This window comes from Theobroma cacao, chromosome 10, assembly GCF_000208745.1.
Source record: "Theobroma cacao cultivar B97-61/B2 chromosome 10, Criollo_cocoa_genome_V2, whole genome shotgun sequence".
Taxonomy (NCBI): domain Eukaryota; kingdom Viridiplantae; phylum Streptophyta; class Magnoliopsida; order Malvales; family Malvaceae; genus Theobroma; species Theobroma cacao.
In genome coordinates, this window is record NC_030859.1 from 1,951,676 (window position 1) to 1,966,639 (window position 14,964).

Sequence of the window (14,964 nt, forward strand, 5' to 3'; positions counted from 1 at the left end):
TTGGGTTATTCAATTTCAAGCATGACTTGACTAATAACCAAATAAGAGCAAACCATAGAGTGTGGGAAATGCTATAGTTGAAAAGAATCACAATGAAAAAGGAAATTGTACTAGTCCTCGCTTTAAAACCTCTCCTTTCTTTCTATCTACATTGAGACAGCCTTCATCAACAATCCTCATCCTCCATTTCCGACCAAGATTGGAAACAACCTTTTTCTTTCCCAAACCTAATAAGTCGGGAATTAAATCGTGTCAATAATGCACCAAGAAATAGTCTCTCTATGCTTTCCATGCTTCCAATAATTCTATGTCTCTTTCGTTTTTAACTAGTAATTAAATAACTTTTTTTATGTATGCTTTTCTTTGCTTTCTTGAAAAGAAAAAGATCTTCAAACATTGTTTTCCATATCATTTAAAGGTATGACTCTAGTAAAGCATCGTATGTATTGCCTTAATTTCTAAAAATTAAGTCTTGATTAAGTCTGAATGAATCGAATTTACTATTAAAAATACTATTTCAAGTTGAGCTAGGGCCTAAAAAGTCATTTTCAAAGTTAATCTTGAGCCACAGTATGCTCGGAGTCACTCAACTTATAAAAAGTTCTAGACAAATCCAAGGTAATTAAGTATCGAATGTTTAATAATAAATGTATATATAGTATAAAAATATATAATTATTAATTTTTTTAGTGAAATATATAATTATTAATTTTTTTTAATCAATTTAGGAAAGCTAGCCGTAAAACATTTTATTAATGATGCCAAGGACCTTCCCCCTTCAAGTTATATTATTGGTGGCGTTCTAAAGAAAAAACAATATGCCGCAATGGGACCTACTGATGACGTGTCACGAGACTTTCGCCAACTTGCCGCTTCACTTACCGACACGTGTCAAACATAATGATTGGTCCTCAAGCTACGGTCGACACGTGTCCAAATTGTGATCTAGCACGCCACTGACCACGCTCTCTGTGTAACTTCACAGAGAGGGAGAGAAAAAGAAGTGACCTTCCAGAAACTTCCGTCTAACTCCTGGCTAGAAATCCCCGAGACATCTAGCGGCTAATGTTTGGCCACGTGAATTTTCTCCCACGTGAGCATCCTACGTGGCACATCCCGTTCCCTTGAAAATGATACTCTCCGCTTTTTATTCGCCCCAAAATTAGGGCTCCCCTGACCAAACTCGCAAACAAATTAAATAAAAATAAATAAAAAAAGAGAACTCCAATAGTTTTTTTATTTTTTATTATTATTATTTTGGTTTTCCTTTCTTTTACCTTCTCTGTTGGAGATGAATGGAGAAGGAAAAGAAAGCGAGGAGGTGAAAATGGAGGAAGTGAACAGAGAGCGGTTGGTTTTCATGTGGGGATATTTACCTGGAGCGTTACCGCAACGGACGCCGCTTTTATCGCCTGTTGTTGTGCGGATTCCGGCTTCTGTCGGTTGTTCTTGGACGGACGTATGCGGAGGCGGTTGCGGATTCGCCATGGCCATTTCTGGTTTCTTTTTTTTAAATCTCTCGGTTTCTCTGCGCTTTTCTTTTCTTTTCTTTCTTAAACTTTTTTTCCTTATTTCAAATTATATTTCATTTTTTCTATATAAAACATTTCCTTCTTCTTCTAAAAAAATTTTAAATTTTTCGGTAATGTAATTGCGGCTGTTGCGGTGGTTAAAGTCGGTACATTTTGATCAGTTTGGTTGGCCAGAAAATGTAGGAAAAGGAAAGGAAGTGAGATTTTAAAACTTTTGGTTTATTTTTGTTTTGTTTTGCTTCGAAGAAACTCATGTGAGTTAAAGTAGCGATGTTGAGTTCATTCAAGCTCTTTATTTTTCTGAGTTGTAAACTGCAGATTCTTTCTCTCTCTCGGTTCTTATATATACAAAGAAAGTTTTCAAGTTGTTAATCGAGAAATTAGAGTTGTGACTCGAATTTCTTCTTTACTTTGAAAAGTGATTTTAGCTGTATTTTTTTCTTCTGTAAAATAAATTGTTTCATGCAATTACTGTATATAAAATAACATTATATTCAACTAATTCTTCTCTTCTTCTGAATTTTAGATTCGGGGAAGCTTATCACATGGGGTTCAACGGATGATTTAGGTCAAAGCTACGTTACATCCGGGAAGCACGGGGTAATTTAATGCTCTATATTTTTTTTCTTATTTTTTCCTCTTTTTTTTTCGAGGGGTTGTATTTGTTTAGCAAATTAAATTTATATTTCTTTTTTGTAATTGGCTTGTTCAGGAAACGCCAGAGCCATTTCCACTTCCAACTGAAGCTTCTGTAGTAAAAGCAGCAGCTGGTTGGGCTCACTGTGTTGCAGTTACAGGTAAGACTGAGACTAAGGCTCTGTTACTGACTTGTTTCACTGAGGCTCTATTTGGTCGTTACTTTCCGTTACTTGGTATTTGGTTTATGAAACAAAAGGCAATAAAGTGAATAGGATACAAAAGTGAATTAGCGTAATTTTCTTTATAGATGGAACAATTATGTTTAAATGTATGTTAGATGTTTTAATTTTTTGTTTAATCATATATGATTTGCATTTTTAGCAACTTTCGCGTAAGCAAAAATGAAATTGAAGAAATAACTAGCAGAACTAACTACTAATTGGAGCCTTAGTAAATTGCTTAGCTGATAAGTCAATTTCACTTTCTTATCCACAGAAAATGGAGAAGTTTATACATGGGGGTGGAAAGAGTGTATTCCCTCAGGGAAGGTATTTGGTGATCCATCCATGGGAACAAGCTTAGAAAAGGATGTATTCGAAAGACAGAACTCGTTTTTGACAGAGCAAGGTAAATATCGTGTGGGTTAAGATAACTGACTGATAATCCTTACCTTTTGGCATACTCATTTTACTAAGGATGAAATTCTTGAAGTGAGCCCTCGCTCTCAAGGCTCAAGATCAAGTGGCGGAACATTTTCTGCTGCCGATGGTAAGGGTGGTGGAGAGGAAAGTACAAAAAGAAGAAGAATATCATCAGCAAAACAGGCCACTGAAAGCTCATCCTCTGGTGATGAAACTCTCTCTGCATTGCCATGTCTAGTAACTTTAAATCCGGGAGTGAGAATTGTTTCTGTGGCTGCTGGTGGGCGCCATACTTTAGCATTGTCAGGTAACTTGTCTAACTTCTGGACTAACAAGAGAAATTAGTCAAACTTGTATATTTTCTTTGTTAATGTAGTCACACATGGATTTGTTGACAATATGACATTTCTAGCTGTAAATGGTTGCTTTTTGTGAAGCAAGATACTGGGTATATCCTAATGTCCCCTAAATTTCAGATATTGGACAGGTCTGGGGTTGGGGCTATGGAGGTGAGGGACAGCTGGGTTTGGGTTCCAGGATACGAATGGTATCCTCTCCCCATCCTGTAACTTGCATTGAGCCCTCATCTTATGGGAAAGATAGAGCTGCTGCACTTTCTCGAGGAAGCATGAGTGCAGAGGGGCAGAGTTTTAGAATTCCTGGAAGTTATGTGAAGGCAATTGCCTGTGGAGGACGACACAGTGCAGTAATCACAGGTATGTCTTTGATCGTTCCTTCTTTGAATGTTTAAATTGCCACGAAAAAGTTTTAATTAATTAGAGAAAGCTATTGAAAATGGTTACACTTGCTGGAGATGAAGTGGTTGAGTTTTAATACAGACAGCTACAAGTTTGAGAGAGATAAGTCAGATATGTTTCATTAAATGAAGAAAGGCTTAGCACAAAAACAAATAAACAAAGAAAACGAGTGCTGTAAAGAGAAAGCTTCTTAACTTCTGTAAAATTTATAGCTTGAGGTTTACTTGGGTTGGGACAAGCCATGAAATTGGCGAAGGAAATAATGTGAAAAAATTGTCACTATTTGTTGAAGTAACAAGAGTTGGGACATGAGAGAAATTGAACTCTTTTAGTCAGTTAATATTACTTATTTTCTCCTAGTCCGAGCTGTCTTTCCTTTTTTTTTCCTCTCTTAAAGAAAAACTTCCCTCCCAAAATAGAAAGAAAATAAAGAGGAATGTTTGAGGGCTAAATAATTATTTTGGAAGAAAACCATCTGTTATAATAATCCTTAGGAGGATCAGTGACTCATTAGATTCTACTGACCTGCAAGATATTTTTGACACCGTAGGATTAATGATCTAGGTTGGGTCTTCAATAGTCAGATTTGACAAGAATGTTGTATGGCATGAGATGTTTTATTAGTCTGATATCTGATTTGTTTGTTATAAATTTCTATGTTTTGTTAATCTCAAATTATAGTGATACTATAATCACATTAAACAATTTTCTGCATTAGCAGATGCTGGAGCTCTTCTTACTTTTGGCTGGGGACTCTATGGACAGGTTAGTTGCCGTAATGATGATATAGTAGCATTTTCACATTGAATACTCTGGTGACTTATTTAGTTCTTCTTAAAGAAAATATTTCTCTTGAGTTCTCTTGAGGTTTAGCCCTGTATTATCTTTTACTTGGGTTGGTTACCCTTGACATGACCAAAAAGCTTCCCCCCCAAGAACAACAACAACAATAAAAGAGAGACAGAATAAAAATCTAACAGTTGAGCATTGCATTCCAAAAATAAATGAGATGTATTAGTGCTTAAACACTGGCTATTTCCTCTTTCAGATCATAATCACGTCATAGTTTGGAGTGTCATTTGCATCAGTCAATAACATATCGAAACCATTCCCATCTCTCTGTTCTCCCTTGATATACTTTCTTTAAGGAGCTTTCTTAGCTTTAGCGAAGTTGTACTGTGGTTGTTTAAGGCTCACTACCAGTTTCCATTCATCCTGGGTCTATAGTATTGCCTCCTGAAATCACTAAATATTTTCTTGTTTAGTGCCCGTGACTATCTTGTATCATGAATGGTTAATGTAGTCCATTCAAAGCCAACGCCGCTCCTTTTCTTCTGTTTTTTGAATGCATGATCCTTAATGATTTTTACTTTAAAATGCTTAAGGATGATCCTTTGATTATGGCCTCAAATCATTCTAATGTTATGAAGTATATAATGCCGGAAACATATTCCACTATTCAACTGGCATGTTCAATGTTTGAATCCTTATATCCATCCCTGATGATGATTGGAATTTCCCAATTTAACTGTTCTTCAGGATCGATATGTAGGTAAAGTAGAAATTGGTGGAGAAAAAAGCTCAGTAAAGTTGAAGATGAGGTTCAATCTAATAAGGGATAATCTTCTCAATTCCTTTTTCAATATTTATCTCTCCTCTATTTCATTGAGATAAATGTGGTTGTTGTATCTTCTAGTCTATTGTGATACAGGAGTAAAATTGTTTTGATTTTATTGTTTTGTTAAGTGTGGGCAAGGAAGTACAGATGATGAATTAAGCCCAACTTGTGTATCTTCCTTACTGGGCATCAGGATAGAGGCAGTTGCAGCAGGACTGTGGCACACAGTTTGCATATCAGCTGATGGTGATGTGTATGCATTTGGTGGGAATCAGTTTGGGCAGTTGGGAACTGGTGGTGATCAAGCTGAGGTATGCACTAAGTTTCTACTCCTTGAATTCCGTATTTTCCTTAAATACAGCTGAATCAAACTGATTGTTAGCTCACCGTAGATCAATTACTTGCTGCATATCCATGATACTTTAGTGCAAGATTAGATTCCTATCTTGTCTCAAATGATAATGCAAATGGTTAATTAGGGTTTTATAAGCGAAAATCCTCAGAATTCGAGTGTTGCTAGTTTTGCAATTTGCATCATCTTACAATCATTTGGAAACACTTAGCTCTTCGCCGCTAATTTTATGTATATTTTATTTCAATTGCAAGAAAAGGTTGTGCTATTAACCTTGGTATTTTATTGAATTTCTAAATCAGACTCTTCCCCGGCTCTTGGATGCTCCAAGTTTGGAAAATACACATGCAAAAGTTGTCTCATGTGGAGCTCGTCACAGTGCTGTTATCACAGGTATGCCATCTATGCATTTCCGAAAACCTTCATGTTCCATTTTGTCCTAGTCTGTTGACTCTATGCTTCTGCTGCTTGAAGAGGATGGGAAAGTGTTCTGCTGGGGATGGAACAAGTATGGCCAGGTATCATGCTCACACTGATCAGTGATCAAACTAGTGGGCAGCTGGACATTATAACATTGGAATATCCTGGATCCTGTCTTTCATATGAAATTGATATTCTTTGGGATTATTATTCTAGAGCATATAAGTCTCATTTATGTACTTCCTCAAAATAGAAAAACTGGAAGTTTATTTTTGCATCTTCTGTTCTGTTCTGTTCCGATCCAATGTTGTGGTGTCTGGATGCCCCTCAGTTTCTCGTAAAACTAAATAATAAGTTCTTGGTGTCTGAAACAGCTCGGCCTGGGTGACGTGATTGATCGCAACATTCCTTCTCAAGTTACGATAGATGGTTGTGGCCCTAAAAACATCGCATGTGGCTGGTGGCATACCCTGCTTCTGGCTGACTCCCCCACTTGAGTACCTTGACCTTTTACGGGCCTTGGAACAGTTTTGTTAGGTTAGCAGTTCTTTTGCATTGATGTACCACTTTAAGTTACATGTATATGTACATACTGTAGCTCATATGCATATATGCATGTTCTGATTCTTTCATGGCTGAGGTTCACCATGATTAGGTTGACGTTCACGCTCAAGATGTACAACATAAGTAGGTCCATCGTGTATATTTGTAGTTCATATATAATTTAAACTATAGTATGGAATCAGATGCCGTGAAAAGCTTAGATTGGGGGGAAATTATTGTATGTATGGATTGTCTTTGGAGATTTTCAGATTGTCTCGCTGCCTTGTTTCGTCTAACTTAGACTTTGCTTTGTTTCACGTGTAAGTTTCTCATGGTTTATTTCCTCGTATAACAAAGTTTCCCCAGGATTATTTGCATTTACTACCAGAAAAAAGTGCCATTGTTTCGAAGACAAATCCACGTCGATGCAGTTCACTGACAATTCGTCAGATGGTGGCTCGAAACAATAGACGATCGGGCATCGTGCAAAGAAGAAATTAGAACGAAGGAGACAATGAACTGGTTTGTTTTCAAGCTGAAGGGTTACAGTTTGCTGGAATCATTGATGCTTTTAAATTGGTAGAAGAAGAAAAGGTTTAATATTGATTATGTGGGTAGTGTGGTTATAAGGTTAGGCTGCCTTTTGACAATACGAAACTGATTGTTGTTAGTTGGTTTGATCAATTAATGAATCGCGCTGACCATATGAACTGACTGAAGGAGTAAATGTAACCGTCCCACGTCGGTTACCGTCTCTCATTCCATGGTACTTAAATAGTAATTAAAGATGCCATAGCCAAAGGGTCCTACATCACGAATAGTCAGCATTAAGAGAGCTGACTGTTAATGCATTGCATATAAAATTCTAATATTATTAAAATTATTCAATTTTTTTTAAAAAATGAAAATAAAATGAAATCAACCTATAAAAATACAAAACCTTATATATAGTAAATTGAAACTTTCTCAATTTTTTAATCAGTATTTTTTTATATATACTAAACGTTATAATTTTATATATATATCAAATATTGCAATCTTATTTTTGTAACAATCTTTTCCATATATGGTAAGGTATTAAATGCCACCCAAGTTTCGGTAGTTGACTTTAGATTCTTCGCTGGCAATTTCTGTCGGGTTTGAATTTTAATTCTAGAAACACACAAAAAGGGAAAACATTATTGTAAAGAAAATCTTGTCATCTTACATAACTTTCCAAAATTACCCTTCCCAGCAGCCAATATTTCCAAATTTACCTCCGTAATCCGACACGTTTTAAAACACGAAGCCGAAGAGAAGCCTCTCTCTCTCTGTATTTTAACAATCCTCCCAAAAAAGTCAAAATGGCGGCAACGCTTCAACTGCTTTCGACGCCGCTGCTTTTGCTAACGTGCGCCGTTGGCGTAACAGTGTTTAATCGGATTTGTGCAGCCGTCACTCAATTCATAAAATAAATGGTATATATTAAGTGTAGAATCCATATTATTAGTATTATTATTATTATTATTATCAAATTTTATATTGTCGCAAGTTTATTACTTTTAAATAAAATATTATGATATGATAATATATATGTAGATTTAATAACTTAGTAATACGAACAATAAAACACCTATGGTAAATAATGTTTAAAATTATCAATTAAAATGAATACATAAAATAAAAATTTAAAATTTTGATTTTTAAAATTTTTTTAAAACATATTGTAAATTGATCTGTCCTAAAAGTTGATGGACGAAAAAATTTAATATGAAAAAGTAAAAAACTTAAAAAATAAATTCGTAATATAATCAAAGTTAAAATATTAGGTGTCTTAATATAGAAAAAATATTTACTTGGCAGCATCTTAAAAAGGAGAAACGGAATAATAGGCAAGACACCTTAGTAAGGTTTTAATTACTTAAGATGTCATAGCAAGATTAGAAAATGAATAAATTATTGGCACTATATTTGTTAATATAAGATACTATTGGATATAAAATGCAATTTGATACTTATAGATAAATTGGATATAAAATTAAAATTCCCATTTTAAAAAAAAAATTGAAAATAAATTGGAATCAAATTATCAAAATACCAACTCTCATTTATAGCAAATTGGAATTTTTCTAATTTTTTAATAAATTTTTTTATATACGAAATATTGGATTTTTTTTTTCTAATAATTATGTTATATTGTAAGACACGTACACATGAGCTCAGTTTTGATAGATGACTTCATTTCTTAGCTGGCAATTTCTGTTAAAGTTTGAATATTAATTCTACAAACACAGAAAAAAAAATGTAAAAACACAATGCACAAGTCAAAGTCTTTTGTCAACTATTGCTAAAATATAAAGAGCTTTATGAATCTTCCAAAACTTTCCAAAACTACCCTTCACATTATCAATATTTGCGAATCTACCTCCGTTATCCAACACGTTTTAAAACACGAAGCCTCTCTCCAGCTTTCAACTATCCTCCGAAATCAAAATGGCGGCAACGCTTAAACTCCTATCGACGGCGCTGCTTTTGCTTACGTGCGCCGTTGGCGTAGCTCTCTCCGCTCAACGCTGCCCGAACTGCGGCTCCACCACCGTGCCTTACCCTCTCTCAACTGGCCCCGCCTGCGGCGACCAGTCCTACAAAATCCGGTGCGATGCTGGATCGCTGATCTTCGACACGCTCAACAACTCCTATCCGATCATGTCCGTGAATCATTTCAATCAACGGCTCGTGATCGAGCCGGCGAGTCTCCTCCCGAATACATGCGTCACAACCGATCTCCCCTTCGAAGGCGTCCAGCTTAACAGCACTCTCCCTTTCAACGTCACCAGCAGTAACACCATCATGTTCTTGAACTGTACGGATTCGGTCCTTCGTTCGCCGTTGGACTGTTCGTCCACCGGATTGTGCCATGTGTACGTCAACGACAGTTCGAACGCGACGGCGTGTGAGGTAGCGCCGATATGTTGTACGTTCAGAGCCGGCGGAGGAGCGACGGCGCATGCCATTAGGGTGAGGGAGAGCGGGTGTAGGGCTTACACGAGCTTTGTTAGTTTGGATGCAGGGTTGCCGGTGAACCAGTGGCCCCAACCGGGCATGGAGTTGCAGTGGATTTCTCCGCCCGAGCCGGTTTGCAGCGCCCAGGGAGATTGCGATGGGAACTCCACGTGTGGACCCGATCCGAATTCCAATGGGATCCAAAGGTGCTTCTGTAATTCGGGGCTTTGGTGGGATCCGATTGAAGGGATTTGTGCCGAGAGTATGTTCATTCGCGGCAATTTTTTTTCCTGGCGGCAGTAACTACACGTGGCGTGATATAATTTGCTCACTTCTGTGGTCTTCTTTTTGCAGATAGTACGTGTCAGAATCCTGGGGGCTGTGGCGGCTCAGACCGGACTGCTTTAATCGCGGGTACACGTTTAAATCTATAATTATGGAATTTTTTTTGGGTCAAAGTTTGATAAGAATGACAACTTGTTTGAAAATTGAGGCACCTTAGAGTTGATAATGCACAAGCCCTATACAAATTCATCTTTAGTCAAAGTTTTGAAATTTTTTTTAATTTAGATATATTTTTAATGTTTAAATATGCTTGATTTGATTGGTAGATATTAAGTTATCAAATAATATTATCTTGAAAATTACATTCATTCTCGTTTTTTATCTGTCCACGACGTTCACATATGATATATTACTAATGTATAATTTGTATATTTTATATAATTTATTTATTAACGTAGTAACAATGTTTCATGAAATGATAGTGTAATTAATACTAAAAAAGTACTTGAAATTAACTTTATGATTAGAAAATGAAAGCTTAAGAGGAGCAATCATACCTTTTTGTACACTTGAAGTAACATGTTATATCCCGTGTAATCCGATCAAACCCACGTTTGGGTTGAAAATTGAGACTTTGGGTTGATTTGGGCAAACGGGGTTCTAAGATTCTAGGTCTTATCTAAATCCTTTATGTCACTTTCAATTGTTTCTTTAGTCAAATCTTTGCATTAATGCTTGGTTGTGGGTTCTAGATGAAATGATTGGTCCTTACCTTTGACAAACTGTAGCAGAAGAAGAAGAAATGGAATTGGTGCAGTAAACTTTAGCAGAGTTTTCTAATTATGAGCGAAGACTTGTTTTCTTCTCCAGTGCTTTGCTTTTATATCAACATACCAAGGCTGGTGAACCTTCCCCATCTAGAATAATCCGTACTTGATAAGATTTGGCTTCATTGACATATAACATAATTGTGGGAAAAATGGAAAGAGATTCAGGAATATGTCGAAAATTTGAACAAATGTTAATGAGAATTCAATAGTTCACAATAACGTTTTGGTTTATGGAGAAGTATCAACATCTCTTGGTTGATTGGTGTACTATTAGCTTGTTGGTCAAGAGCTTCCTCCATGCTGTATATGTCTTTACTGATTTGAATTTCACTTGCAGGTTTAACAGCCGGACTTGGTACAGCACTCTTTGCAGCCATCATCGGCATGCTTGTCTACAAACGCCACAGGCGCATCTTAGATGCTCAAGAACGCCTGAGGAAGGAGCGTGAAGAGATCCTAAACGCGAACAATGCAGGCAGAGCAGCCAAGGTGTTCACTGGCAAAGAGATAAAGAAAGCTACAAATAATTTCTCTAGAGACCGCATATTAGGAGCTGGTGGGTATGGTGATGTCTACAAAGGAATTCTTGATGATGGCACTGTTGTTGCTGTCAAGTGTGCCAAGCTTGGCAACGCCAAGGGCACTGACCAAGTCCTCAATGAAGTACGGATTCTATGCCAAGTCAATCACCGAAGCCTTGTCCGCCTGCTTGGTTGCTGTGTTGAATTGGAGCAGCCTATATTGGTTTATGAGTACATAGAAAATGGGAATCTGTTGGATCATTTACAGAGCCTGAGTCATGGTGAGAGAGGGCTTCTCACTTGGACCCGCCGTCTCCAAATTGCTTGTGATACTGCCGACGGTCTTGCATACCTGCACTCCTCTGCTGTTCCTCCAATATATCACAGAGATGTTAAGTCTAGTAACATCCTACTCGATGTGAATTTGAATGCTAAAGTTTCAGACTTCGGGTTATCCAGGCTGGCTCATACAGACATGAGTCACGTCTCAACTTGTGCTCAAGGCACCCTTGGATATCTTGATCCTGAGTATTACAGAAACTATCAGTTGACCGACAAGAGTGACGTTTACAGCTTTGGGGTGGTTTTGTTAGAGCTTCTAACTTCACAGAAGGCGATAGACTTTAACAGGGATGCAGACGATGTAAACCTGGCAGTCTACGTGAAGAGGATGGCAGATGAGGAGAAACTGGTCGATGTCATTGATCCAATGTTAAGAGAGAAATCAAGCCCCATCGAGGTAGACACCATGAAAGCATTAGGATTTCTTGCATTGAACTGCCTGGAAGAGCGTAGACAGAACAGGCCTTCAATGAAAGAAGTCACAGAGGAAATCGAGTACATAATCTGTATTGCAAACGGTAAAGTTGTTGAAACTTAAGTTTTTTACAGAATTGGCAAAGACATAGCAAATAACTGTTGTCTGATGCTTTGAGTTTCTGTGTTTTACGGTTTTATGCTGTTGTAATAACAAGTTTGTATATTGCTGTTGCTTTGGATTATAATAAGTCAAATTTTATTAAAAAAAAAAAAGAAAAGTCATCCAGTCAAATATTTATCAAATAATATAGTTTTAAGTTAAATTAGCATTTGCAGGGTCGGAGCTTATATATAAAAGCCCGCAGAGAATTTTTTTTTTCCTTGGTGTTTTAGGGTTGTAGCGTGGGAGATAACAGGGAGCGAGAAGGGTAGAATGGGAAATCAGAAGCAAAAATGGACGGCGGAGGAAGAGGAGGCGCTTCTCGCCGGAGTGGCCAAACACGGCCCTGGCAAGTGGAAAAACGTTCTCAAATATCCCGACTTTGCCCCTCACCTCACTCGCCGGTCCAACATTGCCCTCAAGGATAAATGGCGGAATTTGAGTGTTAGCACCTCTGGTCAAGGATAAATCAAAACCAAGAGCACCAAATGTTTTTGAAAGTGTAAGAAAGTCATTGATAAAAGATAAATGAATCTCTTCTCTCTTTTTTAGTCTTTTTACTTTTATTTTATTTTATTTTTTATAATTCATCATAATAGGTCGGAGATCACTCACTATTATAATATGAAATTAAAAGATAATAAAATTTTTTATTTTATTTTTTTTGTTTATATTATTAAATTATTTATATATTTAACGATCGGATAAAATTTTATATATCATATTTAACTATTTATATTTTATACATTATAATTTTATATTTAGTATTTTAAATTTAAATATAAATAAAATAAAAATATTGAATGTTGATTACTTTACTTTAGATCCTTTTCAACAATAAAATTTATGAAAATAAGATTTTGGAATAAAATAAATAATAAATTTTTTATACATAATTTAGTTGCTTATACTGAAAAAAGTATTACTAACCTTTTTAATACAAATTTAATAATTGATGAATTTGAAAAAACTAACTTTCTTAAAGGATTATTGGAATTCTTTCTTTTCAAGAATTTTTTGATTATTAATTAAGTTCAATGTATTAGTCTTAAAATTTTAAACTTTTATTCATTTTCGTCTTTGACCTTTGCTTAGTATGACAAATGTATGCATATGCATATATGTGAGTGTATAAATATGTTAAACTGCATGGATGGTACATATTAGACTAACAAGACTTCAAAATTTTTTTTAAAGAAAAATCATATTCTTGCATTATCGTACATTGTAAAACAAGACAGAAATTTGAAGAAGCTGATGGGTTCCAAAGTGGAAGAAGAAGAGAAAGGGTAAGAAAAGCTGTAGCATCAAAGCTCATACACAAAATAAAACCCATTATTATCAAAGACTGGTTTTAAAATTTGTTTTCATGTAATCATGTAGTGAAAGGACTTAAAGAGTGAAAACCAAGAGTTTCAGTTTCACAAGTTGAAAAGCCAAAACCAAAACCAAAACCAAAAGAAGTTGATAAACAATGCTATTAGGAAAGGAGTATGCTGAAAAAATTATATGAATTCGATTATCTTAAACATGTAGCATAACAAACAATAAAACAAAATAATGCTCTTATTTCCCACTTTCATTCTTGTTTCCTCATCGGTTTTTTAATTTTTTTCTCTCACAAACTTATAAGTGATTTTTATTTATATGTATACGAAAATTATTCAATTTCACATAATTTCATATTTTTTGATATAATTTATATTTTTTTAATGTTCTTATTTCCCACTTTCATTCTTGTCTCCTCATCATTTCTTTAAATTTTTTCTCTCACAAACTTATAAGTAATTTTTGTTTAAATAGATTAAATTTCATAACCAAATACAAGTTAAAAATCACAAAAATAAAAAAGAAAATTCAGTAAAAAAATCACAAAAATGTCAGACCGCATTTGGTTGAGTTAAACCAACCCAATCCAACAATGCTTAATATCAAAATATTGAGATTCTTGCTTTCCAGTTGTGTTTGAAATGATCCCCAAGGGTCTTCCTTTCTCTTATATAAAGCATTTAGCCATTATAATTCTAAGTGATGTGCGATATTTCGTTGGTTTCAACTACAAAGTGATGAGGGATGTAACCTGATTAATCCCTACACGTGGGGGGCTAGCAGCAGAAATTGACCTGAATGATCTTCTTCTTCTCCTTGCGATATTCATTCCACAATGAAGCAAAGTTCTGAAGCTCTCTCATCTGCTTCTTCCCCATTATTACCTTATCTTCATGGCTTCAAAGAATGGTTTACTGTCTAGATTCTCCCATTCTCTTTACACCAATAAGTGCAACTGGATATTCTCAGTAACAATTGACAACTTGAACTTTATTATCTTACAGATCCTACTTCAAGAACTGCATATCCATATCCAACAGCTAGCAAAGTTTTGTCTAAATAGCAGCACACTGATTAAATTGCAGAATGTCCCTTTCTTGAGATGATGACCAGTGAGCTCAACACACAAGATGTTATTTTAAGGATCAACTTTGCTCTTCAAAATCTTTTCCATAATAATAATAATAATAATTTTTTTAAAAGAAAAATTGTGAAGAGAAATGAACAAGGCTCTTATGGTGTAATGAATAGATGGTCATGTTAGTAAGTAAGCAGGCCATGAGGTGGGAGTTTGTTTGTGTGCATCAAAGTAAAGCTCAGTAGATGAGGCTGCAATCTGCATCTCATCTTAAAATGAGCATTAACAAACAAAAAAAAAAAAAACAAAGAAATTCANAAAGAAAATTCTGAAGAGAAATGAACAAGCCTCTTAGGTTGTAATGAATAGATGGGCATGTTAGTATGTAAGCAGGTCATGAGGTGGGAGTTTGTTTGTGTGCATCAAAGTAAAGCTCAGTAGATGAGGCTGCAATCTGCATCTCATCTTAAAATGAGCATTAACAACAAAAAAAAAAAAAACAAAGAAAATTCAGTAA

The 14,964-nt window shown here is 35.6% G+C and overlaps 2 protein-coding genes across 6 annotated transcripts; both read left to right on the forward strand.

Annotated features, from left to right (window-relative positions):
- On the forward strand, positions 1,176–7,217 carry LOC18586071 (ultraviolet-B receptor UVR8). 5 transcript variants are annotated; one of them, XM_018129429.1, is made up of 12 exons: positions 1,176–1,499; positions 2,059–2,132; positions 2,245–2,329; positions 2,667–2,798; positions 2,883–3,119; positions 3,289–3,528; positions 4,292–4,335; positions 5,317–5,499; positions 5,843–5,933; positions 6,015–6,058; positions 6,335–6,497; positions 6,856–7,217. In XM_018129429.1, exons 1-11 carry the CDS (start codon positions 1,292–1,294, stop codon positions 6,455–6,457), a joined length of 1,461 nt encoding a protein of 486 aa, XP_017984918.1. In that variant the 5' UTR covers positions 1,176–1,291; the 3' UTR covers positions 6,458–6,497; positions 6,856–7,217. The 5 variants fall into 5 exon arrangements, with proteins under 5 accessions (XP_017984918.1, XP_007009291.2, XP_007009290.2 ...); XM_007009229.2 differs by having other exon boundaries at positions 6,861–7,217; XM_007009228.2 differs by having other exon boundaries at positions 6,870–7,217.
- Positions 8,823–12,122, forward strand: LOC18586072 (wall-associated receptor kinase-like 20). Its single transcript, XM_007009232.2, has 3 exons — positions 8,823–9,747; positions 9,840–9,899; positions 10,938–12,122. Exons 1-3 carry the CDS (start codon positions 8,976–8,978, stop codon positions 11,999–12,001), a joined length of 1,896 nt encoding a protein of 631 aa, XP_007009294.2. The 5' UTR covers positions 8,823–8,975; the 3' UTR covers positions 12,002–12,122.

Excerpts from the sequence above, each read along its gene's own strand:
- LOC18586071 (XM_018129429.1), top strand. The coding sequence starts at position 1,292 with ATGAATGGAGAAGGAAAAGAAAGCGAGGAGGTGAAAATGGAGGAAGTG. Across the intron at positions 3,120-3,288 it reads CCATACTTTAGCATTGTCAG|ATATTGGACAGGTCTGGGGT; the intron begins GTAACTTGTCTA and ends CCTAAATTTCAG. Across the intron at positions 6,059-6,334 it reads GATGGAACAAGTATGGCCAG|CTCGGCCTGGGTGACGTGAT; the intron begins GTATCATGCTCA and ends TGTCTGAAACAG.
- LOC18586072 (XM_007009232.2), top strand. The coding sequence starts at position 8,976 with ATGGCGGCAACGCTTAAACTCCTATCGACGGCGCTGCTTTTGCTTACG. Across the intron at positions 9,748-9,839 it reads TGAAGGGATTTGTGCCGAGA|ATAGTACGTGTCAGAATCCT; the intron begins GTATGTTCATTC and ends TTCTTTTTGCAG. Across the intron at positions 9,900-10,937 it reads CCGGACTGCTTTAATCGCGG|GTTTAACAGCCGGACTTGGT; the intron begins GTACACGTTTAA and ends TTTCACTTGCAG.